At 47.9% G+C, this 27,965-nt stretch overlaps 1 protein-coding gene across 2 annotated transcripts in view; it reads left to right on the top strand.

The window, feature by feature from the left end:
* Positions 1-27,965, top strand: part of OPA3 (outer mitochondrial membrane lipid metabolism regulator OPA3) — a 64,909-nt gene that overhangs the window by 20,087 nt on the left and 16,857 nt on the right. The window contains exon 2 of one of the 2 annotated variants that reach the window (XM_052655426.1): positions 12,331-16,143. The exons of the other annotated variant lie outside the window; for it this stretch is intronic. Within the exon in view, the coding sequence (XP_052511386.1) occupies positions 12,331-12,749 (419 nt within the window). The 3' untranslated portion in view covers positions 12,750-16,143. Of the gene's footprint in view, positions 1-12,330; positions 16,144-27,965 lie in introns of those variants that run through there. 2 annotated transcript variants of the gene reach the window in all.

The raw sequence follows: 27,965 nt of genomic DNA, 5'->3' as shown, positions 1-27,965 counted from the left end.
CACCTGCAGGAAAGAGAAAACACTCCAGCTCTTTTAGGAAAAAGGATGGGTCTCAACATTTTATTATTGACATAAACATTTCCAAACATACAGCAACATTGAAAGAGGTTTACGTTGAATACCCATATACCCACCGCAAAGAGCCTCCCAGTAGCATCTTACTGTACTTCCTTTACCACGTTTTGACCCATTAGTCCATCCCTCTATCCATTGATTAATCTGTCTTATTTTTGATGCATTTCCAAATAAATTAGGCAGAAAGCAATTTAATACAAAGGATGAGGTTTGCAGAGTCATTGAAAGGGCTAGAAGAAGTGCCTCTTGGCTGGGCTTCCTGGAATGCCACCACAGAACTGACCCACCAGGGGAGATGCCTCTGACGCTGCCTGCTTGACTTTCGTATTGAAGAACACACCGATTTAATGCCATCCGGGGCCAAGAAGCCATCACACCCCTGAAGTTGGTAATAGGACACTGGACATTTACCTTGGAAAACCTTGAGGTCCCTAACCTACCTTCACCAGCAGAACCCATGCAAAGCTGCAGTTGGGGGACCCTATATCAGTAATGTCTCCTTGCAAATCCTGGGTGATGCGTCTCGTTGGTGGACTCTTAACTTATATCCTGGTCTTGCGTGGTCAGGCAGTTGGGGAAGTACCTTGCAGCCTGTTGGTACACGAAGGCCCAGTCACCCAGGACTGTTGCAGCACAAACAAAATCATCTACTTCTGGCAGCTGAGTTATTTCCCACTTTTTAACCCCTCTAAACCTCACTGCCAGGAACATCCTTGAGCCACAACTAGAGAAAACCCTTGCAAAGCAATGAAGAGCCAGTGCAGCCAGAAAAAAAAAAAAAAAATCCTTGAATGCCTGTCTTTCCCCCTCCTGGATCTCTTGTCTCTCTGCTGCTAGGAGGAAGACCAGCAGACTGCCTGCAGCTCAGGAGAGTCATGAGGAAGGAGAAGGTCCATAGAGAAGTTTCTGCACCATCTTGTGGTTTGTGAACTCAGCAAACTGGGGCCTTCAGCTCAGCATGTTCATTTGCTTACAGAGAGAAATCTGCCTTGCCACCACATGCTTCATCTTCCCTAGCCATCATCCTTCACCCGCCGGCTAGAGCTGGAAACCTCTCTAATTTGGTCTGTTTTGCAGACAAGGAGCTCCAGACCAGGAATCTGTGGTCCATAACTTAGAATCTTGGAAAGAAGAGACCACTGGTGACTCCGGGCTGTGTCCTCAAAGTGAAGGTTCAGGAAGGAAGGGGAGGAGGAAGGGGAGGGGACGATGCCTTCTCAGGGCCTGGACGTTCTTCCTGTAGTATTTCCTGCAGTTGTCCTATTCTGACTCGGTATTGTCTTCGGAGATGACCAGGAACTCCATCTCAACTGAGCAGCTCTGATGGAAGGAGCAGCGGAGCCCACAGCCTCTCCGTGCACTCCCTGGGATCCAGGGCCACCCTGCCTCCACTGAGTCACCTGCACATCGCCTGGGGGCCAGAAACAGCTCAGCCTGGGCCTGGGCAGAGCTGGGAGGCAGGGCTCCCTGCCTGGGGGTGTCTTGGGCCTCTGCCCTCTTCACTCTAGTTCAGCTTTTATCCCTCTTTCTGGGGACTGCCCTCATCTCCTGTGGTATCTGTCGACTTCACCCAGCTGACATCCGCTCCTCTTCCTTCCTGGCTGGCTCAGTCTGTTCTGTTCTATTTTATTCTCTTCTGTTTCTTTTAGTGCTTTTTTTTTTTTTTGGCCACACCATGTGGCCTGTGGGATCTTAGTTCCCCAACCAGGGATTGAACCCACATACCCTGCATTGGCAGGTGGACTCTTAACCACTGGACTGCCAGGGAGGTTTCCTCTTTTAATTTTTAATGACTTTATTGAGATATAATTGACACATCATAAACTGCACGTATTTAAAGTATACAACTTGATAAGTTCTGACAAACGTGTACACTCGTGAAACCGTCACCACAGCCTAGAGAGTGAACATAGCCGTCACCCCAGGGTATCCCTGTACCGCTCCCAGCCCCTGTCTGTGACTCCTCGATCCCTAGGCAACCACTGGTCTGTTGGAGAGCAGCTCGCATTTTCTAGAATTTTACGTAATTGAAATTACACAATGTGAATTAAAATGTTTTTACTTTAAAGAGACGCTGGTTACCACATACCACAATGATTTTGCAGCTTATGATCATAGATCTGCAGTTTACAACTCCTGCTTGGAAGGCTGTCGTCCCCACAACCCACCTCACATTTACCGCCCTTCAGAAGACCCTGGGCTTCACACCTCCTCCTCCTATACTCACCCCAGGTTCTTGGCTCAGGGAGGGCAAGCTGTTAAGAGAACGGCCACAGCAGGAGGCAGAGGAGAGAAGAGTGAGGACTGACTGGGCCCAGGGGGTCTCCAGCGAGGTGGTTGCCAGAGAAGGTGATGTGTCATGTCCTCCCATGCGAGTGGACCCTGGGCCCCATTACGCCACCCTCCGGGGTTCTCCTGGCTGGTGCACACTGACTCTGCAGCAACAGAGCTTCCTGAGAAAGATCCAAAGTCTCCTCAGATACTTCGTGATTAACTTCCCAAGAACCTGTCTTCCCCATGAGGGTTATTCAGGTCATCTTATCACATGGCCATAAAACTTCAGGTCATTAAATGGTGTCATGCACCACTCACGTGCCTCTGGCCCTAATAGTCACCGATAAAGTCCCCTCCTGGAGAGTCCCAGTGGTCCTGCAGATCAGCCCCTCAGGAGTGGCTGACGCTCAGGGTACACCCCTGGATAACTGAATGCAGAGCAGGCCCCTGGCCTAGCAGGTGAAAGAAGCTCCCTGCTAAATGGTCCCAGCATGTGGGGGTTAGCATGCGTTCCTCTGGACTCCAAATCTTTCTATAAACCCATACATACTTTTTTTCTTGGAGAAGAAAGTGATAAGTTCCTAGAATCAGAACTGTGAGTCAGTGTTTTTGTTTTCTTCAGATAAATACCCAGGAGTGGGTTTGCTGGATCATATGGTAGTTCTGTTTTTAATGTTTTGAGGAACCTTTATACTGTTCTCCATAGTGGCTGCACCAACTTATGATCCCACCAGTGATGTCCCCAAGTTCCCATTTCTCCAAGTCCTCACCATTGCTTGTTATTTCCTGTCTTTTTGATTATAGCCATTCTCATAGGTGTGATAGCTCATTGTGGTTTTTATTTGCAATTCTCTGATGATTGGTGACGTTGAACATCTTCTCGTGTACCTGCGAGCCATCTGTATATCCCCTTTGAAAAAAATGTCTGTTCAGACATCCTCTGCCAGTTGAGTTGTTTGGTTTTTCTGTTGTTGAATTAAATGAGTTCTTTATATATTTTGGATATTAAAACCCTTTATCAGATACATGATTTGCAGATATTTTCTCCCATCCCATACATTACCTTTTCTTTTTGTTTATGGTTTTTTTTTTACTGTGCAGAAGCTTTTTTTAGTTTGACTTGTTTATTTTTGCTTTTGGTGTCAAATCCAAAAAATCGTTGCCAAGACTTACGTTAAAGAGCTTACCACCTGTTTCTTCTAGGAGTTTGATGGTTTCAGGTCTTATAGTCAGATATTTAATCCATTTTGAGTTAACTTTTGTATGTGGTGTAAGATGTGTGCATGCTAAGTCACTTCAGTTGTGTCCAGCTATTTGCGACCCTATGGACCATAGCCTACCAGGCTCCTCTATCCATGGAATTCTCCAGGCAAGAATACTGGAGTGGTTTGCCGTTTCTTTTTCTAAAGGATCGTCCCAACCCAGGGGTCGAGCCTGCGTCTCTTACGTCTACTGCATTGGCGGGCAGGCTCTTACCAGTAGTGCCACCTGGGATCGTGGTACAATTTCATTCTTTTACGTGTGGTTGTCTAGTTTTCTCAGTGTCTTTTATTGAAGATAAATATATTTTTGAAGATAATATTTCTTCATGATTCAATCTTGGAAGATTGTATGTTTCTAGGCATTTATTCATTTCTTTTAGGTTGTCCAATTTGTTGGCATATAATTGTCTATAGTACTCTCTCGATCCTTTGTAGAATCAGTAGTAACTTCTTCATTTTTGATTTTATTTGATTCCTCTAGCTAAAGATTTATCAATTTTGTTTATATTTTCAAAGAGCCGGCTCTTGGTTTCATTGACCTTTTATTTTGTCTTTTTAGTTTCTATTTCATTTATTTCTGTTCTGGTCTTTGTTATCTCCTTCCTTCTATTAACTTTAGGCTTCATTTGTCCTTCTTCTTGTTCCTTGAAGTATAAAATAAGGTTGTGTATTTGGGATTTTTCTTCTTTCTTGAGGTAGGTGTTTATCACAATGAACTTCTCTCTTAGAAGTGCTTTTGCTGAATCCCATGAGTTTCGGTATGGTGTATTTCATTTTCATTCATTTCAAAGTATTTTTTATTTCTCCATTGACCCGTTGGTTGAGCAATACATGTTGTTAAATCTCCAAATATTTGTGAATTTTCCAGTTTTCTTGTAACTGATTTTTTAGTTTCATACCAATGTGGTCAGAAAAGATACTTGATGTGATTTCGGTCTTCTTGTTACGGCTTGTTTTGCTGCCTAACACATGATCTATAATGGGAGAACATTCCATGTACACTTGAGACTGGAGAAGAATGTGTTTTCTGTGACTTTTGATTGAATATTTGGCTTAGACAAGTCTTTTAAATGTATTTCTGTTTTCAAAATTACATTAATTACTAATGTTGTCAAAGGAACATGAGCACCTAAAGAGTCAAATATATCCATGATTTATGATAAAAAGAAGAAAACTCAACTGTCTTCTTTTCTACCACTATCCTGTTCCCCAGTTTAACTATTTTATCTGTTTTATTGTATTTACCACTGTATTTTCAAAAATTGTTTTCCCTCTTAGAACTGCTTTTGCTGGTTCCCATGAGTTTTGATATGTTGTATTTCATTTTCATTCATCTCAAAGTATTTTTTTTAATTTCTCTTTGAATTTCTTCATTGATCCATTTGTTGTACAATATATTTTGCTTAATTTCCTTTAAAATTTAAAGATAGAACTACATACGATCCAGCAATTCCACTCCTAGGCATATATCTGGACAAAACAGAAGCACTAATTTGAAAAGATACATGCACCCCAGTGTACATAGCAGCACTTTACAATAGCCGAGACATAGGAACAACCCAAGTGCCCATCAATAGACGATTGTGATTTTGCTGGGAAGAAGGGGGGCCTCAGTCCTTGTCTTCTTTGAAGGAAGAATTTAGCAAAGAGATTAAGACTTGAAACAAAAATAAAGCATTTATTAGAAGCAAAGTATGTGCGGAAGAAAACACAGGGAAACTCAGAGTGAGTTGTGTGTCAATAGGAGAGATTTAAGTCGCTTGTATCCGGGCAGTCTTTGGGTTGCCTCTGACACCATCTTGTCCGTGTCCATCTTTGGTCTGACTCGGGGTCCTCCCCAGTGTGTGTGTGCATCTCTCAGCCAAGATCAGTTCCAACATGAAGGTTTCTGGGAGGTTGGCAGGACAAATTATGGGCTGATGTCTCCTCCCTCCCTTTTTCTCTCCCCTCGACTGAGGACCTTCTCTGCCAGTGTGTCAGGCAGGGAAATCCCCTTAACCACAAGAATTAGAAGAATGTGGTTGCTTTGCCTTTTACCCAATCAAGGCCCAGTAGTCCTGATGATACCTTATATCTCCAAGTATCAGCCAGGAGACCGATTGGAGCTGTTCAACCTGGGGCCCCATCTACCTCCTGCCTCAGTTGGATTAAAAGGATGTGATATATATAATATGTATGCGTGTGTGTGTGTGTATACATACATATATAGAGAGAGGTGTGTGGGTGTGTGATGGAATATTACTTGGGCATAACAAGTAAATGGTACCGTTTGCAGCACCATGGATGAACCTAGAAAGTGTTACGCTTAGTGAAATAAGTCAGACAGAAAGAAAGGAAAATACTGTTTGATATCACCTATATGTGGAATCTAAAAAATAATACAAATGAATGTATATGTAGAACATAAACAGACATACAGAAAACAAATTTGTGGTTACCAAAGAGGAAAGGGAAGTGGGAAGGGACCAATTAGGGGCACGGGATTAACAGATACAAACTATATATAAAGCAGATAAGCAACAAGGATTCACTGTATAGCACAGGGAATTATACACATTATCTTGTAAGAATCTGTAATAGAGTATAATCTGTGAAAAGACTATCACTGTGCTGTACACCTGAAACTCTTGTTCACAATACATATTCACAGTATTGTAAATCAACACACCCCAATTCAAAAGGAGAAGAATTGAAGGTGGCAGTGTGCCACCATGATACGATGTTAAAAGTTCCAGCAGAGTGACTAAGGGCAGATGAGCAGGTTAGGCCAATCCTGTGTTTCTCTTGGCTAAAGCGACCTGTGAAATTCTCTCCTGCTTGGGAAGGGCAGCATTCTTGACTCCTGAGAGATAGGATAAACATCAAGCTTTATTTAAGATATAAACTTCAAAACAGACAAGAATGTTTGGACAAAATATTTGGATGCTTATAGTGACATTAAATACAGTAAATTTTAGGACACCCGAAGGAAAGATGAGCCATTCATCCTCATTAAACATTGCCTGAGTGCCTTCTTGATGCCAGGTGCTGAGCTGGGCATTTCTGGGAACCTGCCCTTCAGTCTAGCCTCCAGGCAGTGACAAAGGAGTTCCCCATGAAGCAGGGAGAATTTGCCAAAGGTCTCAAGAAACTTGAAACAGTGAAACCAACATTTTTGGTGAAAGGTCAAACAAGCCTGGGTGAAACTGATTTCTGTATCCATTTTAGAAGCAAGGAGTTCTGCATCCGTATTTAAAGAAAAAAAAAAAAAGAGTAAACGATGTCATGATAAGGGAGATCAGCCCTGGGATTTCTTTGGAAGGACTGATGCTAAAGCTGAAACTCCAGTACTTTGGCCACCTCATGCGAAGAGTTGACTCATTGGAAAAGACTCTGATGCTGGGAGGGATTGGGGGCAGGAGGAGAAGGGGACGACAGAGGATGAGATGGCTGGATGGCATCACTGACTCAATGGACATGGGTCTGGTGAACTCCGGGAGTTGGTGATGGAGGCCTGGTGTGCTGCAGTTCATGGGGTCACAAAGAGTCGGACACGACTGAGCGACTGAACTGAACTGAACTGAACTGATAAGGGAAGCCTGGGGAGCTTTGGGAGCCTAAAGGATGTGTTTGATGAAGCCTAGCTATCAGAGAGGTGTCTTCCTCTAGGAAGAAGAGTTACTCCAGCTGAGATCTAAAAAGTGAATTGGGCACAATGGGAAAAGAGGAGTGCGGGGCTGGTACCCCGGGCAGAGGTGAACTCAGGTGTGAGATGGAAGGGCTAGCAGAATGGGCCTGCGCCCATCCCTTGCGGAGCTCGTGACCCAGTGAGGGAGACAGGTCTGTCACCAGTGATACCCAGGATTGATCAGGGCTGGGATGTAGGAGCCCCAGGAGCTGAGGATGCCCAGAGGGGTCTTAGTCCTGAAAAGAAACACCTGAGACGCACCTTGAAGAACAACTAGGAGTTAGCAGACATTTCATAGAGAAAAATCAACAAAGTCAAAACTTGTTTCTTTGAAAAGGTTAATACTACTCAAGGGGAAAGATACAGATTTCCATTAAAAGGGATGAAAGATAAATTCAGATCCTAACTCTAGGATGACAAGAGTATAACATGATCAACTATAGCCTCAAAATTTGGCAATGTAGAGGAAATGGACAGTTTCCTTGAAAAACACAATTAACAATGTTGACACAAGAAAAAATAGAAACTCTGAATAGCCCTATATCTGTTAGAGACATTGAATCTACAATTTAAAACCTTCCCCTTAAAGAAAATCACAAGCCCAGATGGCTTCAGTGATAACTTCTTCCAAACATTTAACAAAGAAACAAGGTCATTACCCAAACTCTTCTAAATAATAGAGAATGTGGAACACTTCCTTATTCATTTTATGAGTTGAATGAGATACTGATAACCACAACCTAACAAGGTCATTATAAGAAAGAAAAATTTTAGGCCAAGATCCTTCTAAACATGGATTCAGATATCCTGAACAAAAATGTTAGCAAGTAGAATCCAGCACTGTATAAGAAAGATAATACGTTATAACCTAGTGGGATTTATTCCAAGACTACAAGGTTGGTGTAGCATGTGAAAAGCAGTCACATATGTGGGGGCCTAGTTTTGGACAGTGTGTTCTTTCCCAGTTCTCGATTTGTCTGTCCTTGTACCAGTACTGTCTTGTCTTAATTACTTTAGCTTTGTAGTTAGTCTTGAAATCTGATTGTGTAAATCTTCAAACTTTGATCTTCTTTAAAATTTTCTATTCTTAGAACATCTGCATTTCCTGTGAATTTTAGGGTCAGCTTGCCCCTAACAACAAAATACTTCATTAAGATGTGTGTTGGGATTGTCTGGGTTGTGCAATGCCCTGTGATTCAGCAGTTTCATTCCTGGGAAAGCTTCCTACTGTAGGCTCTCTGAGTGTCCATCCGTGGGGTGTGGGTGAATGAACTGTTCAGTCAACACAGTGGATGGGCTGAACGCATGGCAACACCATGGATCTCACATATTGTTGAACAAAAGAAGTCAGAACAGAAAGAGTGATAGAGTGATCTATCACGAGGAAGACAGAATAGGATTTAAGGGAACTGTCATCTATCCTAAGAGGTCAGAATAGTGATTTTAGGAGAACCGGCTGGAAGAAGGCTTGAGGGTGGGAGCCACTTGGAGTGTGGGAATGTCCTAGATCGTGATCTAGGTGGTGCTTACATATTACAGAATTATCCAGCTCTTGGGGGAGAACGGGTACATGTATATGTATGGCTGAGTCCCTTCACTGTTCACCTGAAATCATCACAACATTGTTAATCAGCTATACCCCAATACAAAATAAAGATTAAAAAAAACTTATCTAGCTCTACAGTTAACATTTGTATACTTTGTGTAAGTAATATTTCACTAAAAAGGGAAAAAAAGAATGGATGGGGGGGGCTCACTGGAGAGAAAGTTATTTACATAACTCAACTGTATCATCACTGTGTACCAGCCCAGCCAAATGGAAAATGGAGTTTAAAATACCATGAATAATAATGGCAAAACTATTAGTACCTAGGAATAAGTAAAATTAGAGAAGTACAAGGCTGGCAGAAAGAATGTGAAGCTAAGTGGAGAGAGAGACCATACACGTGGATTGAAAGGCTCAGTGTTGGGAAGATGTCACTGTCCTAAACATGATCTGTAGATTTGGGGATTCCAACCAAAGTCTAGGACAGTGGCTTTCAGCCTTTTGCCCATGTTCCAGTCGCACACACAGTCATATAGTCCCACACAAAACAAGAATAACAGTTTTGTGAAACAGTCCTTGCCCTGAGTACATGAGATTGGCTTGGATGTTTTGTCTTCTTTTTTGTTGTTGTTATATCGATGAGCTTGGTTTTTTGCTGCTGTTGTTTTAGTTCCACATGTAAATGAGATCATCGGCTATCTGTCTTTGACCAACTTGGGTAATGCCTCCAAGTCCATCTAATATTTTCTGTTATGTTGCAGGAAGGGGTACCCCTTCCAGAGCCCGAGAGTGTGCTCTTTTCTAACACCTGGAAATGCGTTGTCGGAGGAGACACACGTGCTGACAAAGCAAAACATTGGGTAGGGGCACCTGGGTGGAGATCAGAAGGGTAAGGGAACCCAGGAGGACTGCTCTGCCACGTGGCTTGAGGTCTCAGGTTTTACGGTGATGGGGTTAGTTTCCCGGTGGCCTCTGACCAATCATTCTGACTCAGGCTCCTCCCTGGTGGTTTGTGCATCACTTAGCCAAGGTGAATTCCAGCGTGAGGGCTTCTGAGAGGTTGGCAGGGTATATCATCTCCTCCCTCCTCCACTGGCTTCCCAGGTGGCGCTAGTGGTAAAGAACCTGCCTGCTAATGCAGGAGGCATAAGCAACTCGGATTCAGTCCCTGGGTTGGGAATCCCTGGAGGAGGGCACGGCAACTCCCTGTAGCATTCTTGCCTGGAGAATCCCATGGACAGAGGAGTCTGGCAGGCTACAGTCCATGGGGCTGCAAAGGGTCAGACATGACTGAAGTGACTTAGCACTCACCCTCCTCCTTGGGCTCCTCCTGAATTCTGGGCTAATTTTACAGGACACGCTGCGGGCGGGCGTATCCTTTCTCCTTTGGTCCCTTCTGAATTCTCCAGGTTAGTATTTGGAGGCAGTACCTCATTCCTTATCAGGACCTCCTATTGCGACACAGGTCACGCAAGTGGTTATCATCATACCTGACCAGGGTCAGTCACCAGTTCCCTAAAGATTACGTTCTTGCTTATATTTTTAATAATAGTTTGTGCAACCATACTGACCTCATGACCCACTTATGGGATGAGATATGCAGTTTGAGAACTGTCATGCAAGAGAAAGTCAAGTCATCCTAGAAAACCATCGTCCAGTTGAGAGCAAACTGACATGTGCTCCATGGAGTAAGAGTAGAGAAGCTGGCTGACCTTGATCCTGAGGATGCATCAAGGCATCCAGACCCCTCTGCCAGGCGGCCCCCGCCCTCACACAGCCCATCACAGGGGCTCCTTTCTAGCGTAGTCACGTCACACCGAACAGTGTCTCCATGATTGTTGCCTTGTATATGCCATTTATTTTCATTTTTCTGACTTGTCTGATGTACAGAGTGCAAGGGACTGTACTATAGCCCCTGAACAGCCAGTGTGTTAAACCTTGATCTTGAGAAAGAATGGTCTGGCCTAAGGAGATTGCGGGGTGCGAAGTGGAGAGGGGAAGAGGGGTTGCTGGCTTCCTCCTCGGCCATGTTGGGAGCCGAGGGGGATGGTGAGAAGAGTGTAAATATAAGAATAAAATAAATATTACAAACCCCTTGTAGGAATGGGGAGCAGAGGGGTCAGGGAAAGGCGAGGTGCTCATCTCTTATGGTGTGGCTGGGGACCAATAGGAAATACAAAAGATATCATTTCTGTTGCGTTAGGAATACAACATTTGCAAACACCTGGAGCATCCTTTCTTTGAAGGATTCTTTGTGGATTACCGAAATCCACATCCTCTTGTGATTTGGTGCCTGCCGTTGCCCAGTTTATAAGGAAAAAAAAAAGAGCAAGTTCCTCTTTTACAGTCAAATTGTATGTTGTCCCTTTCTGTCCTTGAAATTATACTTACAGTTTCATTCCCCGAAGAATTCTGTCTAATGAATGATGTATCAGCAACCAAAATATGTACAGAAATTCAAATTTGAATCTGTTTAATTTCCTGTGTAAGGTTCTAAATGTTAAAATATTTTCTTTTGGTTTGAATTGCATTTAAAATTATTGGTCCAAAAACTAAAATTATTAGTTCACAATTAATTAAAACATTTTATGTGTTCTACATTTTCTGGGTAATTATTAAACATTAAAAGTAAAATGAGAGGAAGGAAAATGAATCTCCAGATGAGCCAGAAAACGGCATCACACCCAATAATCCCAAGTGTCCTTGGATGAATGTTAACTGTCATATGAGTGAGTCGGGGTTCAGCATCCACTCTGCCTTGGTTTCTAAGACTCAAACACTGAGAATCTTCCTTCACAAAGAAACAGCTAGGCAAGGAAGTTTTTTGTTCCGGCAGCATCAGTCAGCTCTGAGCTTCTTCCAGGATATGTGCCCAGAACCTTATTGTGGGGAGCTCCATCTTCAGAGTCGATGAAGATCTAGGCTGGGAGCCAGACTTGCAGAGGCTCGGGCACCCTCTGCTCACAGTCGCTTAGCATCCATTCCCACATTTCAGCTGCCCTTTCTTTGGATCCAGGAGGTGCCCCCCCCCCCAACTCCACCGCCGCAGCTGCATTTGGGGAAGATCTGGAAAGAAAGGGTTCTGCCTCTCTCAAGTGGGCGGGGTGATGGTACCCAGGGAGGTGGCTTGAGAGACAAGCAGGAGTTAAGCTCTCAGCAGTTGACCTTTTCTTTACACCTCCTGGGACTTTGAGCCCTGGAAGCTCCTAGTGACCTTCCAGGAGCTTGGTCCCCAGTCTCAGAACCTCCCCTCTGGGGCACAGTTTCTCATTCCTGGCCCCTTGCCAGAATCTTCTGGGAGATTTAAAGGATGCCCTCAGGGTCACCCCAATAGGGGTGACTTGGCGTTCCTCAGACCAGGCCAGGGGCAGGGTCTTCTTTAAAGCACCTCCCTGGTGATTTTGGCTGCTGTGTCCCCAGTTCTCTGACCTGGACACCGAGGCATGGAGGGACGGGGGTGGCAGGGGGCCCTGAGCGCACGACCTGACCCCTCTCTTCCCCCGCAGTGTACCACTGGGTGGAGATGCGGACCAAGATGCGCATCATGGGCTTCCGGGGCGCGGTCATTAAGCCACTGAACGAGGAGGCGGCCGCCGAGCTGGGCGCTGAGCTGCTGGGCGAGGCCACCATCTTCATCGTGGGCGGCAGCTGCCTGGTGCTGGAGTACTGGCGCCACCAGGCGCAGCAGCGGCGCAAGGAGGAGGAGCAGCGCGCCGCCTGGGACACGATGCGGGCCGAGGTGGGCCACCTGGCGCTGGCGCTCGAGGCCCTGCAGGCGCAGGTGCAGGCGGCGCCGTCGCCGGGCGCCCTGGAGGAGCTGCAGGCGGAGATGCGAGAGGTGCGCACCCAGCTGCGCGCCGGGGACCCGCCGTCCACCCCCGGGGCCGCGTCCACGTCCCAGGCAGTGTCCTCACCCAAGAAGTAGGAACTTGCTGAAGCCTGAACTTGGGCGCGGCCTTGTGTGCCCTGATGTGGCCTTCTCCCTGCGTTACCCTTGCCTGTGCTGGCCCAGGGGAAACCACCAGGGTGTGGATGGATGGAACTTGGCTTAGGTCACCCTGCTGCTGACCCGTGATATTTTCCTACTGTGACCAGTGGCCGGCAGGTGAAGCGTTACAACGCGGCCTCTCCGGCCTCTGACTCAGGTGGTGCAGTCCAGTGCTCACCCCTCCCACCCGCTCCAAACCGCGCCAACCCCAGGCCCAGCCAGCAGGACAGCAGGCTCACTCCTCTGACAGAAGACCTGGAACCGGACTTGAGCCAGATCAACCTGCCAGCCCCCCGTTTACGGTGATCAGTATTATATTTCCCTGGGACGCTCATCCTAGACATCAGAATGCCTCCTTCCCGTTGTCAGGTGGCACCAGCCATTGTGAGGGAATGCAGGGTCGTTCAATGCACTTCTGCCTCCCTCACCTTCTAAGGCGGGCTCTCTGGGCACCACTCCTCTCTTTGAGGGGAAAACACAGGGGATCTTGGCTTACAGTTGATCGGTCAAATATTATCTTTCCCCTTAACCTGATCCATGGTCTCTTCCCCCAAGACACTCAAATGGGATTTTCCAACAGAACCAACCGCCACCCCCTTCCTTTGGTCTAGGGCACAACCCACTGGAATGGCTGTGCAGGGTCTTCCAGCAGTGCCCTACCATTCCCTCTTCTGGTGGAAAATTGGGTCCTGCCAGTGGCTAGTCTGGCCTGTCTTTGCAGCCTCAGCCCTCTGGTTACCTGTCCTCAGAGTCCCAGGCCTTTGCTGCCTTCCCACCGTCTTCTTCAGTGGCGTCACTCAGGGGACTGCCCTGGGTTAGATGACCACATCCCCGAGTCCATCAGATCTGTAGATCTCTGTGCTCTTGCCCTCCTCTCATGGGGCTCTGGTCCAGCAGCCCCTGTTCACGCAGCGTTACCCTCCTGCCTCCAATCCCCAAGTCCCACCTCCATCCCACTGGGCTTAGCTTAGCTACCAGTTGGGTCTTACCTTTGTTATTAGTTTTCAGGACTGCCATAACAAATTACCACAAACTCGGTAGCTTAAAGCAACAGGAGTTTAGGGACTTCCCTAGTGGTCCAGGGATGAAGGCTCTGTGCTTCTAGTGCAGGGGACGCAGGTTCAGTCCCTGGTTGGGGAACTAAGATCCCACATGCTGCAGGGCGGCCAAAACAAACCAAAAAAACCCCACAAAACCCCACAACTACACGAGTTGTGGAGGTCAGAGATCTGAAACTAGGGTGTTCACAGATCTCCCTCCCTCCACAGGCTCTAGGGGAGGACGCTTTCTTGCCTCTTCAGCTTCTGTGGCCTCAGGCATCCCTTGGCTTGTTGGCCACATGTCCCCAGCCTCTGCCTCCATCTTCCCATGGCCTTCTCTTCCTCCCTGTCTCTTGTGAAGACTCCTGTCATTGGATTTAGGGCTCACCCTAAATCAAGGATGATTTCACGTCACGATCCTTGACTTAATTACATCAAAGACTCTTTGCAAATAAACTCCCATAACTTCCTGGGTGAGGCAGCCCAGGAGTCCTTTGGAACTCCTGCCAACCCCGTGGGACATTTGGGGAAGCACAAGGGTGAGAGGAACAGTCCAGGAACCATCCTTCACAACGTGGCTTCTCTTCCAAGACTCACCTCTGAAGCGGGAGGGGTCTGGGTCCCACCAGTCAGCATTCTGTCTTTCAGGCTGTTGCTGTTATTTAGTCGCTAAGTCATATCCAACTCTTGCGACCCCATGGACTGTAGCCTACCAGGCTCCTCTGTCCATGGGCTTTTCCAGGCAAGAATACCGGAATGGGTTGCCATTTCCTTCTCCAGGGAATCCTCCTGACCCAGGGATCAAACCTGTGTCTCCTGCATTGGCAGGCGGATTCTTTACTACTGAGCCACCTGGGAAGCCCCTTTCAGGCTGTAGATGTTGCTTGCTTAAAGGAGCCCTGGAGTGAGAAAGTCAGCTGAAGGATGTGTTTGAGAATCATGAGCTGATCTCCAAAACGGGTACAAGGCTTATTAAAATTAGGAGAGAAGCAAGAAGAAAGATGAGAGGGAGGTGGACTACTTGGGGAGGGGGCAGAGATCTCTACACAGTAGCGAAAGGAGGGGGTGCAATTCTCTATCAGAACAGCCCCCCATTACACTCAGGATCTTAGCATTTGCCAAATGAGGTGAGACCCATTCCATATCTGTTTCCCAGCAGCTGTAGGTGGAGTGGGAGGGGCCAGCTTTCTCTCCCTTCCTCCCTCACCTCCCTTCCCCAGGGGAGTGAAAACCATGTGGACACAAGACCTACCCAGATAGAAAACCAAGAAACTGGGGTTCTGAGGCATCATCTGAATTCCTTCTAGAAGAGCCTCCACTGATATAGAGGGAGCTGAGGAGGTGGGCCCAGGTAGGGATACTTTTAAAATTGGAAGTGACTTGAGTAGGTTAAATGATGAAGGCAAGAGACAAAGCTGCCACAGGATGATGGAGTGGTTGATGGAGCCAGGTGAGCCAGCTCAGTACCTGTTTCCATGGTTACCTCTGGTGGGGGTGGGTCCACTCTGGCGCCGATACATCTCTGGATCAGGGTTTCTGGAGGCCAGGGACTTTAACTGCCCCCCACATCACGTCAGTGTCAGTGACATCAATGTCAGTGACCTCTCGTCAGTTAGATGCGGTCATTATCAGAGTGGTGGTGGTGGTGGTTTAGTTGCTAAGTCATGTCCGACTCTTGCAACCCCATGGGCTGTAGCCTGCTAGGCCCCTCTCTTCATGGGATTCTCTAGGCAAGAATACTGGAGTGGGTTGGCATTTCCTTCTCCAGGAGATCTTCCTGACCCAGGAATCGAATCCGGGTCTCGTGCATTGCAGGCAGATTCTTTACCAACTGAGCTACAAGGGAAGCCTCTGGTGGAGTTTATTGAATTCCAGTTAGGCACGGGACACTGTTCTAAGTGCTTCATATAGTTGGCATAACATTATTTTCTTTGTTTCCTTGATGAGGAAACTGAGGCACAGAGAGGGAAAGTCACCTACCCAGGGTCACACAGGAGGGGAAGAAGCAGACGTGGGATGAGAAGACGGGCAGTCTGGGTTGGAGCTCCTACCCCCTGTGCCGCCCTGACCCTGACATAGTGCTGCTCTTGCATCTCGGACTCAGAACTCAGCCCTGACACGTTCTCACGTGCAGCGAGACGTCGTGGGATGTAGCTGCTTCACCTGCTGCGTGTGGGTGGGGTCAGTGCATGTGAGGGGAAAGAATCCCCCCCAAAGCGCACAAGACCAGAGGATGGCTCATCGCTCTGGTTTCCTGCTAGCTAAAATTTTGTATCTATTTGTGACTTGGGAAAAGGGGTTAGAATAAATTTGTAATTCAAATTGGCTGTCTTCAAGTTGGTGTATTTTTCCCCCCACATTTAAAAATCCCTGTTAACATTAGAAAACCTGTCCTTCGTTTATTCTTTCGTTCGAAGAACTGTCACCAAGGGAGTTGCCTGGTGGTCCAGTGGCTCGGACCGTGCGCATCCACTGCATGCGGCAGGAGCTTGATCCCTGGGTGTCGCCGCGCCTGACCAACAAACTGTCACCAAGGTGCCCACCATGTTCCTCACCGTGCTCTGTGCAGAGCTGGTGACCCAGCTGTGAAGGAGACAGCCCCAACCCTACCCGCAGTGGGCTTACAGTCCAGTGTTATCTGCCCTGTGGTTATTTGGGAAGGAGGGACTCCTGTAAGCCATCAGAAGCAAATTCAACAGTGGCTCACAAAAGCCTCATCTGGTGTCCTGAGGACTCTGCCTCTGTCATCTCCTGGCAGGCCCTGTTGGCCCCCATGTTGTTTTCCCCGTTGGGCAGGCCCTTGCCTGGGGAGAGCCACCCCAGGAGAAAATGGACTTCCTAAAGCCCCCACCTGACCCACTGGCCCATTGCTGAGCTGGCCGCTGTGATGCTGTGGGGCCAGGCTGGGGTCCCCCAGCCCCCGTAGGCAGAAGGAGAGGAGAAGCATGTCCAGAGGAGGGTGGAGAGGGCACCATCTACCCGCTTACTGGACAAATGTTTACTGCGCTCCTGGCCCCATTCTATCTAGCAGCTGGGAGTCAACCTGGAACTAGACGAGGTTGCTGTTGCCACAGAGCCACCAGCTAGTGCAGGGACAGTAAAGGAAAAAAACTAGGATCTTCCCTGGTGGCTCAGTGGTAGAGTCCACCTTCCAACGCAGGGGATGTGAGTTCGATCCCTGGGGGTCGGGTGGGGACTGAGATCCCACATGTCTTGGGGCAGTTAAGCCCTCGAGCCACGACTCCTGAGCCCATGTGCCACAGCTAGAGAGCCGTGCACCCCAACGAAGGCCCAGCACAGCCAAAAACAGGAAGGAAGAAAGAAGAAAAACTAATCCGGGCCTGGGTGATGAGGGCTGAGAAGAAAGAGTTCAGGAGTAATGGAGATGGGGAAGTAGATCAGCTGGTCAGGGAGGCGATGCGAGGAGCCCTGTTGGCAGTCTCCAGAGTGAGAAAGGGTTAGCAGGCCCTGCAACGGTGTGGGGTCTGCCTCTTCCTGGACCTGCAAGAGGCTCTGCTATGAGAACAGGGCTGGGGTCAGCAGACTAAGGGCCTGGCGCTGCCTGTCTTTGGGAATAAAGATTTATTGGAATCCAGCCACACTCATTTGTTTATGTCTTTTTATGGCTGCTTTTGCATGGCAATGACAGAGTTGAGTCATTTGTGAAAAATACCATTTTGCTTTCAAAGATGCAAATATTTACTATTTGGCCCTTTACATAAAAAGAGTTTACTGACCCCTGGAACAGAGTAAGCAAGGGAAGAAGGATGGGCAAAGGGCTCAAGAGGACAAAGGCTGGCCCCTTTGCCTCAGTTGGCACAACTCTGGAGGGGCCAACCAGCTCCCACACGCCCATTAGGTCAGCTCTTATGCCCCCCTGCCTGCTTCCGTCACTCCTCCAGTCCCCACCTACGGGAGCTACTTCCTAGAGATGCTGCAATAACCCTGCCGTTCTCAGATTGCAGAGTCTCCATCTCAATCTACAAGGTGAAATAAGACCTATATTTTGTATAATCCACCATATATATGTATAATAATTCACAACTCACCCTCCATGTTGGATATACATTGTGTAATTCCTGTATTATGTGACGTAGTATATGATGGAATATAAAAACATTTTATGTGATATGTCATATAACAGATATGTTGTGTGTGTTGTGTGTGTGTAAATTTATCATTGCAATGAACATTTCAGTAATTTACCCTTAATATGTGCCGTGTAGTCTGATATCTCCTGTTTCATTGTGTTGCATTTAGAAAAACTACTGATAAATATGTATCATATACCTAATATGTATCATAAACATAAAATCCATCGTATCATAAAACATATGTATGTTACTATCATGTGTTATATAAGGTGGAGTGCTGAAGAATTAACGCTTTTGAACTGTGGTGCTGGAGAAGACTCCTGAGAGTCCCTTGGACAGCAAGGAGATCAAACCAGTCAATCTTAAGGGAAATTAACCTTGAATATTCATTGAAAGGACTGACGCTTAAGCTGAAACTCCAGTATTTTGGTCATCTGATGGGAACAGCTGACTCACTGGAAAAGTCCCTGATGCTGGGAAAGATTGAGGGCAGAAAGAGAAGAGGGCATCAGAGGATGAGATGGCTGGATGGCATCTCCGAAGCAATGGACGTGAAGCTTGAGCAAACTTTGGGAGATGGTGATGGACAGGGAGGCCTGGCATGCTGCAGTCCATGGGGTCGCAAAGAGTTGGACGTGACTGGGTGATGGAATGACAACAATGTTAATGTCATACATATCTTGTTAGAACAAAATTTCGCTAAACAATAATTGCCCTTACTGGTGTGTGATGAACCGTGTTACTTTCTATTCACTTTTTTTTTTTTTTTAAGGAAAGCATACACATAGGTATGAATTACACTAACCTCCATAAAGCAGGCTGCCTTGGGCCGTGGTGAAGACTTTGCCTTTTACTGTGGGGTGAGCAGGAGCCAAGGGAGGGCTCTGAGTGGAGGAGGATGTGAGCTGGCTTAGTTTTAACAGGAGCCCTGTACACACTATGAGCGCGGGGCAAAACTGGAAGCTGCCAGCCCAGTGAAGAGGCTACTGTGAATGTCCAGGGAGTGGAGACAGTGGGGGTAGGGAGAAGTGGGATTCTGGGCAGATGAATAATTCAAAGGTAGAGTAGACAGAATGTGCTCAGGGATGGGAGATGGTGAGTCACTGATGGCTTCAAGGTTTTTGCTCTGTGTACCGAGAAGGGACACGTTGTTGCCGAGGGTCTGAGGCTGCAGGAGAACCAGTGTGAGTAGATATGGATAGCCTTCCCCTTCCCCTTCCCCACGGTTGTCTCAGATCTGGGTGCCCTCTGGCAGGCTTCGGTTATTTTGAATTGTAGTGGGTGGGGGCTGGTCCTGGGTTCTCTCCTCACACTGTGTAACTGACATTGTTTATCTCCAGCATGCCTCCATCAGGGGACCCTCCTGGGGTCCATTTGGGACACCCTGGAGGAAGGAGGCAACTGGAGGTGGTGGGCTTGGACTTGGGACCCTAGTCTTAGGGCTCTCCTCACCCCTGGAACAGCAGTGCTCAGGCCAGGCCCCCCAGAAGCGCCTCCACCAAGTCAGGACTCATATGGACCTGGTTTTGGGGGTACATGAGCTCAGTGGGCTCTGTCTCTCTCAGGGGTCACATCCCTGTACCTCGATGTTTATATTTGGAAATTGTACAGTGTCGTCCTAAAGTTCAGCCACTTCAGAGAGACCAAAGTTCCCTCCCTAAAAGGATTCTTGTTTCCAGTGGTGGTGGGGGGAACACGTTGGCAAGAACCCTTTGGGGAGTGGTCTGGCCGTGACACGTCTACTAAAGATCTCCCTTCGTGGGCACGGGCGCTGTCCCCCTCTTCCCTCTTGTGACAGTCAGGGATCTGCCCACGCCTCTGGCCAGCATGAGCGTTTCCTCAGGAAGATGCCCAGAGCTGAAAGAAGCAAATACCCTTAAAGACATTTATGCTGGGCTGTGTGCTCAGTCACTCAGGCATGTCTGACTCTTTGCAACCCCATGGAATGTAGCCTGCCAGGCTCCCTTCTGCATGGAATTGTCCAGGCAAGAATACTGGAGTAGGTTGCCATGCCCTCCTCCAGGGGATTTTCCCAACCCAGGTCTCCCGCGTTGCTGGTGGATTCTTTACCAACAGAGCCACCAGGGAAGCCAAAGACATTTATAGTTAATATAAAAATGCCTTGTAGGGACCAGCCAAGGAATGAAGCGGTCAGCAGAAGCCGGAAGAGGCAGGGAATAGATTCTCCCTTTTGGCTAGCCGCACAGCAGTGTTCTGGGCTTTCCAGGTGACTCTGGTAAAGAACCTGCCTGCCAATGCGGGTTTGATCCCTGGGTTGAGAAGATCCCCTGGAGAAGGAAGTGGCAACCCACCTCACTATTCTTGCCTGGGAAATCCCATGGACGGAGGAGCCTGGCAGGCTACAGTCCATGGGGTCTCAAAAGAGTCGGACATGACTTAGCGACTAAGTGACTGAACAACATTAAATCTGAAAGACATCTGAAAACGCTCCTTCACCTAGCTGAATCTTCTCGTGTACATGTCACAAAATATTTATCATATAAGCTCTTTCTCCTTAAATTCAGCATCTCTCTAACGCAGAATAAAAATTCGACTGCGGGGAATTCCCTGGCTGTCCAGTGGTTAGGACTCTACACTTCCACTGCAGGGTGCGTGGGTTCAATCTCCGGTCGGGGAACTAAGATTTCGGAAGCTGTCTGGCAGGGCCAATAAATAAATAAATAAATAAATAAATAAATAATTAAAAAGGTTCTTATTGAACCAATTAAAAAATGATTACTATAATTTTCATTAGGGTTGACAAGGCACATGAAAGCCCTTCCGTATTTATCAAGGGTCATACCAAAGAAGGTTTCTGATTGGGTCTTCCATGAACAATTGTCACGGTCTTTGAGCTGAAAATGAAGTGAAGTGAAGTTGCTCAGTCGTGTCCAACTCTTTGCGACCCTATGGACTGTAGCCCACCAGGCTCCTCAGTCCTTGGGATTCTCCAGGCAAGAATAGTGGAGTGGGTTGCCAGTTCCTTCTCCAAGGGATCTTCCCAACCCAGGGATCGAACCCTGGTCTCCCGCATTGTAGGCAGACACTTTACCGTCTGAGCTACCAGGGAAGCCCAGGGAGCTGAAAATATTTAAGTTGATATATTTAACATGAACTTTAAAAGAAAACAGTCGGGATTTTACTGTTTATTAACACTGGGCTATTTTATAGTTAACATCTGGAGAGCTGATCTCAAAGCATGGTGTGGCGATAGTGGCGTGAACATTGTGCTGTGAGGCAAGAGAGACACATTCTGACCCTAGCCCTTTCCCTGTGTGGCCCAGAGAAGGTTATTCTCAGAACCCCAGTTTCCTCATTTATTTTAATGGAGATGCAGACTTGAAGAACAGGTGATAGATGACCAGGACATTGAACAAGCGGGCCTCAGGGCATGATGAACACAAACAAAAAGAGGACAGATTCTCCCCTCAGGCTCTGAGAGTGAGTGGAGCCCACTCACAGCTTGGTTTTGGGGCCGGTGATGCCGACTCTGCACTTCTGTCCCTCAGAACTGTGAGAGAGTAAGTCTCTGGGTGGTGGTTGCTTTGCTTCGTTTTCTTCTGTTGTTCTAAGCCATCCTGTTCATAGTAATGTGTTACGGGAGCCGCAGGAAGTTAATCCACTCCCACAGTCTGTCTGATGGCTCATCCCGAGTAACCCTGGCCTCTCAGTTAAAGATAGGACAAGCCTACTTCATTTTGCTGGGGGTGTGGAGGGCCTGGATTTTCCAAAGACTTCTCGTGGCTGTCCTCTGTGTTGCTGGAGAGAAGGTAATTCCTCAACTGGACACGGGTATTTTCATAGCATGTTTAGTAGTCTATGGTGAGAGAGTAGTCATGTCACATTTTATTGAGCAGTTAATTTTTTCCAGATTTTCAAAACTCTGTTTCTAACCTTGGGCCATTTTTTTCCCATTACATGTTTCCCTTTTCTTTCTTTTTTTTTTCAGCTACGCTAAGTTTTCACTGTGAAATGTGAGCTTTCTCTAGTCATAGCCCAAGGGCTTAGTGACTCCACGGCCTGTGGAATCTTCCCCAACCAGGGATCGATCCCGTGTCCCCTGTATTGCAAGGCAGATTCTCAGCCACTAGACCACCAGGGAAGTTCCTCTGATTGTGTTTTTTTTTTCTTTTTTAATTTAATGTTTTTTAATTGGAGGATAATTGCTTTACAATGTTGTGTTAGTTTCTGCTATACAGCATAATGAATCAGCTGTAAGTATACATATATCCGCTCCCTCTTGAGCCTCCCTCCCATCCCACCCACCATCCCATCCCTCTAGGTCATCACAGGGTACCAGGCTGAGCTCCTTGTGTTCTTATTGTGGTTTTAATTTGTCTTTCTCTGACGATATATGATGTTGAGCATCTTTATATGTGTTTATTGGCCATGCTCATCATCTTCTTTGGCAAAGATAATAATTGCATCTGTTAATACCATTATTCAATAATAATTAGATCTGTTCAAGTCATCAGCCAGTCATATTAGTTTCCTGTGGTGGTTGTAACAAATTACCGCAAACTTGGTGGCTTGAAAGAATACACGTTTAGACCTAACAAAACAGAGACTCAGACTTAAAAAACACACTTAGGGTTGTTCAGGGACAGTTAGGGACTTTGGGGTGGTCATGTACACACGGCTGTATTCAAAATGGATAACCAACAAGGACCTGTTGTATGGCACACGGAATTCTGCTCAAAGTTGTGTGCCAGCCTGGATGGGCAAGGGGCTTGGGGGAGAATGGATACATGTATGTGTATGGCTGACTCCGTTTTCTGTCCACCTGAAACTACCACTACATTGTTCATCGGCTATACCCTAATACAAAAAGTTCAAAACAGAAGTACACATTTATTCTCTTAACAATTCCCGAGGCCAGAAAACAGATCAATATCACTGGGCTGGAATGTTGGCAGGACTATGCTCCCTCCAAAGGCTTGAGGGGAGAGCAGGTTCCCATTCCTCGCCTCTTCCAGCTTCTGGTGGCTCTAGGCTTTCCTTGCCTCATAGCAGCGTCAATCCACTGTCTCCCTCCTTCTTCACATAGCCCCCTCCCCTGTATGTCTGTGTTTTCTTTTCCTCTTCCCTCTCATATAAGGACACTTGTCACTGGATTTAGGGCTCACCTGGGTAAGCTAAGATGACACCACCTCAAAATTCTTAACCTTAATCACATCTGCAAAGATCCTTTTGCCAAATAAGGCAACAGTCACATGTTCTAGGGACTTGGGTGTGTTCATCCCTTCCTCCTACTCCAGTGACCAAATCTCCCCCTGCCTCCCTCACACAGGGACCCTTTGGGTTGCGTTTAGGGCCCACTTGGATAATCTTGGTTCATTCCCCATCTCAAATCCTTAACTCCATCACATCTGCAAAGTCCTTTTTGCCACATAAAGTAAGATTCACGAGATCCGGGGATCGGGACCCACTATTTAATATACCACATCCCCCCTTTTTAGGCTATTCTGTTATGATTTCTAAGTGCTCTACACAGAATTTGCATACTGCCCCTTCATTTGAGATGGGGACATTAAACAAAATAATTCATGTTTGTTTACAGCTGTGCTGGGCCTTCGTTGCCGCCAGGACCTTTTCTCTAGTTGCGTGGAGCCAGGCTCCCTAACTGCAGCGTGTGGCTTCTCACTGCGGTGGCTTCTCTTGTCGCGGAGCTCAGGCTTTAGGTGTGTGGGCTTCGGGGTTCTAGAGCACAGGCGCAGTGGTTGTGCACAGGGTTAGTTACTCCCAGATGTGTGGGATCTTCTGAACCAGGGATCGAACCCATGTCTCCTGCACTGGCAGGCGGATTCTTTACCACTGAGCCACCAGGGAAGCCCGAGATGGGGGTACTTTTTGGCAAACCTCTTGTTAGAGCCTTGGAGTGAGGAGGCTGACATGAGGCTGTGGTCTGTGCTTCCCAGATGATCGCTAGGGGGCTCAGCATATTTATTTTCAGCTGTTTATCGGACCTTTCAATTCTGTGAGAAATGCCTGCGTTGGAAAATTGCCTGGCGGTCCAGTACTTAGAACCCCGTACTCTCACTGCCGAGGGCCTCAGTTCAATCCCTGGTCAAGATCCCATAAGCCACATGGGCACAGCTCCCCGCTCCCCACCCCCAAAAGAATGTTTGCTTTGCTCATCCTTGGTGCTTGTTTGTGAGGTCTTCTGTCCTTTTACAAAAGTTTTTCAACTTTAATAAAAAGGTTTTCCTATCTTTTCCTTTATGGCTCTTACTTTTCCTCCCTTGTCTGGGAAGAGCGTCTTTGCCCCAGGTTAGAAAGCATCCCCACCCCAAGGGTGTAGAATGGTAATAACCTTCATTTTACAGAGAAGGAGACTAAGACACAGAAGAGCATAATCTCTTCCAGTTCACATTTCTTAGGTTCCAGGCACCGCGAGAAGGATTTTACAAGAGTCATGTTGAATCCCTGAATCTCCGTGTCATGGGTCCTCCAAACCACCCTCAGACCTGATGATTTATCTGCTAAGGACTCCGAACAGCCGACCCAGCCTTACAGTGAAAGGATACAGATTCTTATCAACAAAGGGAAAACATAAATGGGGTGAAGTCCAGGTGCAAAGAGAACAGCTTGTGCAGAGGCCCAAAGATGAGAGTGAGAAGGGATGACTCCATGGCTTAGTCATGGAGCTTAGCGGGCAGGGCGAGAGGCAGGAAACCAGATCACACAAGGCTTGGGGCCACGGAAAGGAGGGTATGGCTTTTCATGACTTGCGAGCTGAGGGCACTGGGTGGTCTGGAGTTGAAGGTGTCAGTACAGAAAGGAATTTCACTCCAATCACGTTATTTCCCAATCATATTTATGAGACAACAGAGTTCATTATAGAAACAGCAGTGAAAACTGAAAAACAATGAAATGAAAAAAATCATCTGTAATCCCACTACCCAGAGATGATCATTGTTAACTTTTAGCTGGATTTCATGATCCTAAATGCACACACGTGCGTGTGTGTGTACAGAAAAAAGTTATGCATTGTGTATATATTGGCGCGTGCTAAGTCTTTTCAGTCGTGTCCGACTCTGTGTGACCCTAGGGACTGTAGCCCACCAGGCTCCTCTGTCCCTGGATTCTCCAGGCAGGAATCCTGGAGTGGGTTGCCATGCCTTCCTCCAGGGGATCTTCCCCACCCAGGGATCGAACCCCTGTCTCTCAGGTCTGCTGCATTGGCAGGCAGGTTCTTTACCACTCGCGCCACCTGGGAAGCCCCATGTATATTGGTAGATATGCACATATGTATTAATATAAAGTGGGAATCATTCTATAAAACGCTCTGTATCTGTATGTTAAGTGACCAAGGAGTCTTGGAGGAGAAGGCGTCAGGTCCCCTTGGCCAGGTGAGGGTGGATGGATCTGCGAGCCTCTGTTAGGCACTAGCAGCAGTGTGGGAGGGAAGGATGATCTAGTAAAGAGCACAGCTTGCGCAAGTATCTGGTGGCTGCAGGGAGTGGTGGGAGTGGCTGGAGCAGGGTGGGGGCAAGATGAGCTTGGGCTGGCAGATTTGTGCAGGACCTCAGGGGCCCCAGAGGGCTCCTGGGAACTGCGAGTGTTTCCTGCACTTATGTTCGTTGGTTTTGTTTATTCAAGCCCGTGCAGGACCGAAGTGTGGGCTGGTATGGTGAGGGATCCGGCAGGGGGCTAAGGTCCCTGGGGACCGGACACTGTCCGGAGATGTCAGACGGGCACCAGGAGGACTTCCCCGGTGCTCCAGTGGTTAAGAACCCACTTGCCAGTGCAGGGGACACGGGTTTGATGCCTAGTCCGGGCACTAAGATCTCACATGCTTCGGAGCAACTATGTACTTGCACCACAACTACTGAGCCCACGTGCCTAGAGCCCACGTCCTGAAACAAGAGAAGCCACCGCAGTGAGAGGCTTGCGCACGGCAGCTGGAGAAAGACTGCTGCAGCAGTGAAGACCCGGCCCTAAGAAAGAAACCAGTGCACGCATGCTAAGTCTCTTCAGTCGCGTCCGACTCTGCAGTCCCGTGGGCTGTAGCCCTCCAGGCTGCCCATGGGATTCTCCAGGCAAGAATACTGGACTAGGTTGCCATTTCCTTCTCCAAAATAAATACAGAAATATTTGTAAATGTCTTTAAAAAAAAGATGGGGGGGAGCAACAGAAGCAGGACCCAGATGGGCAGACTTAAGAGCTTGCAGCCCAGCCACAGGGGACTGGGGAGACAGGCCCCACCTCCACCTTCTCCTGTCCCTGCCTCTTTTAAATTTTTTATTTTAAAGCTTTTTTGATGTGGACCATTTTTAAAGTTTTGTTACAGTATTGCTTCTATTTTATGTTTTGATTTTTCGGCCCAAGGCACGTGAGTCCATCTTAGCTCCCCGGCCAGGGATTCAACCCACCCGCCCCCTCCGCACTGGAAGGCAAAGTCTTAGCCGCTGGCCCACCAGGGAGGTCCCTATCCCCTCCTCTCTTGAGGGCTCTGCCCAAAGTCAGTGTCCACCAGAAGCAGAGGAGAGGCACTGAGCTTCCAGGAGCAGAGAAGGGAAGCCAAAAGTGGGGAGAGGGTGTCTGGGGGCGAAGGGAAGTATGGTGGCCCCATCATTCCCCAACTTTCCAGGTGAGCAGAGACCAAGACCACTGATACCAACGGCTCATCTGAGCTGTCCACTCAGGGGCGGACCCTCACCCATCATGTTTTTGCTGTATATTTGAGCCCAGCCTCTATGCCATTAGTTACCTGGTGTGATCTCGCAGAGTGAGCCTTAAGGTCCTGGGCGTGGTGAGTCACACTCAACGCATGGGGTTGGTTCCAAGGTTTTTGCCTTCCTCCCCAAGTGTGACTCAGAAGGCAGGTGGACAGGCTGCCCTGCAACACAGAATACTACCCGTGACTGCAGGTTAGTGCCCGATTCCCGGGGGACCTCCTCTCACAGGTCCGGTGGGGCTCATGTCCCTGGGAGTTCACTTGGATCCATAGCGGTTCCAATCCCAAGAAGGGAGATCGCTCTCGTTCCGTTCTGTAACACCTGTTCATGAAATGTAATTGGCCAGAAGGAGGAGAAGAACGTCCTGCATTTCTAGCCAGTTAGCACAGCGGTTTGCTTTTCATCAAAGCCAGATCAGAATGTGTGCCCATCAGTATCAGGCTTGTTCTGTCAAGGACATGTTTGCTTGAGAATGCACACAGATCTAATCATCAGTCTTTGTTTTACTGTGTAAACACCCAGGTCACCACCAGCCCAGTTCAGAGACAGGGCCGCCTCTGACCTTGGAAGTGTCTGTGGGACCCTTGAGGCAGCAGGCCCCACTGCAATGTAGTGGCCCTTGGGTGATTTCCACCTGGTGGCGACCTCCAAAAACCAGGAGCCCCCACCCTGCCTATGTTTGGAGTCGGTCATGCTTGTGAGACACCCAGGGGACTTCCCATCACACATGCACACACACACACACACACACACACACACACACACACACACACACGGGGATCTGGGACCTGGGATGGAGAGGGGCTCAGAGGAGGGCAGATCACAAGAGGGACTGCCCCTGATGTCACTTCCAACGACTTTGAAAGGCGCCGCCCCCGACTCTGTTTGGAAGAGAAGTTCATGCCCTTACCCTGATGACAGGTAGACTGGGCCCAGAGAGGGTAGAACACTTGTCTGAGGTCACACAGCAGGGAGCTGGAACACAACTAACTTCTTAGCACAGACCCCTTGTCTGGTAGCAGACAACCCCTTGGAGGAGGGCAGAGCTCCCGGGAAGGAAGGAGAGAGAAAAGGGTCTCTGACTCCCAGAGCAGACAGAGAGGCTACCAGTGGGGTCAGGACCTACCTAGAGCTTTCTGGGTGTACAGCCTGCAGTCTGCCGCCTCTGACTTTTCCGGGTCCTTGGGGATGACCAGGAACTTCCCCCAGGTTTGGCAGCACCTCTGCGTGGGGCGGTGGAAAGGGTAGAAGCCTCTGCAGCAGCTCCACTTCTGGTCCTTGGGGTCCAGCGCCAGGCTGCCGCAGAGCCGCCAGCGCTCCTTTCTCAGGACCAGCACC

This window comes from Budorcas taxicolor, chromosome 18 (genome assembly GCF_023091745.1).
Source record: "Budorcas taxicolor isolate Tak-1 chromosome 18, Takin1.1, whole genome shotgun sequence".
Lineage (NCBI taxonomy): Eukaryota > Metazoa > Chordata > Mammalia > Artiodactyla > Bovidae > Budorcas > Budorcas taxicolor.
This window is presented reverse-complemented; position numbering and strand designations above follow the sequence as displayed.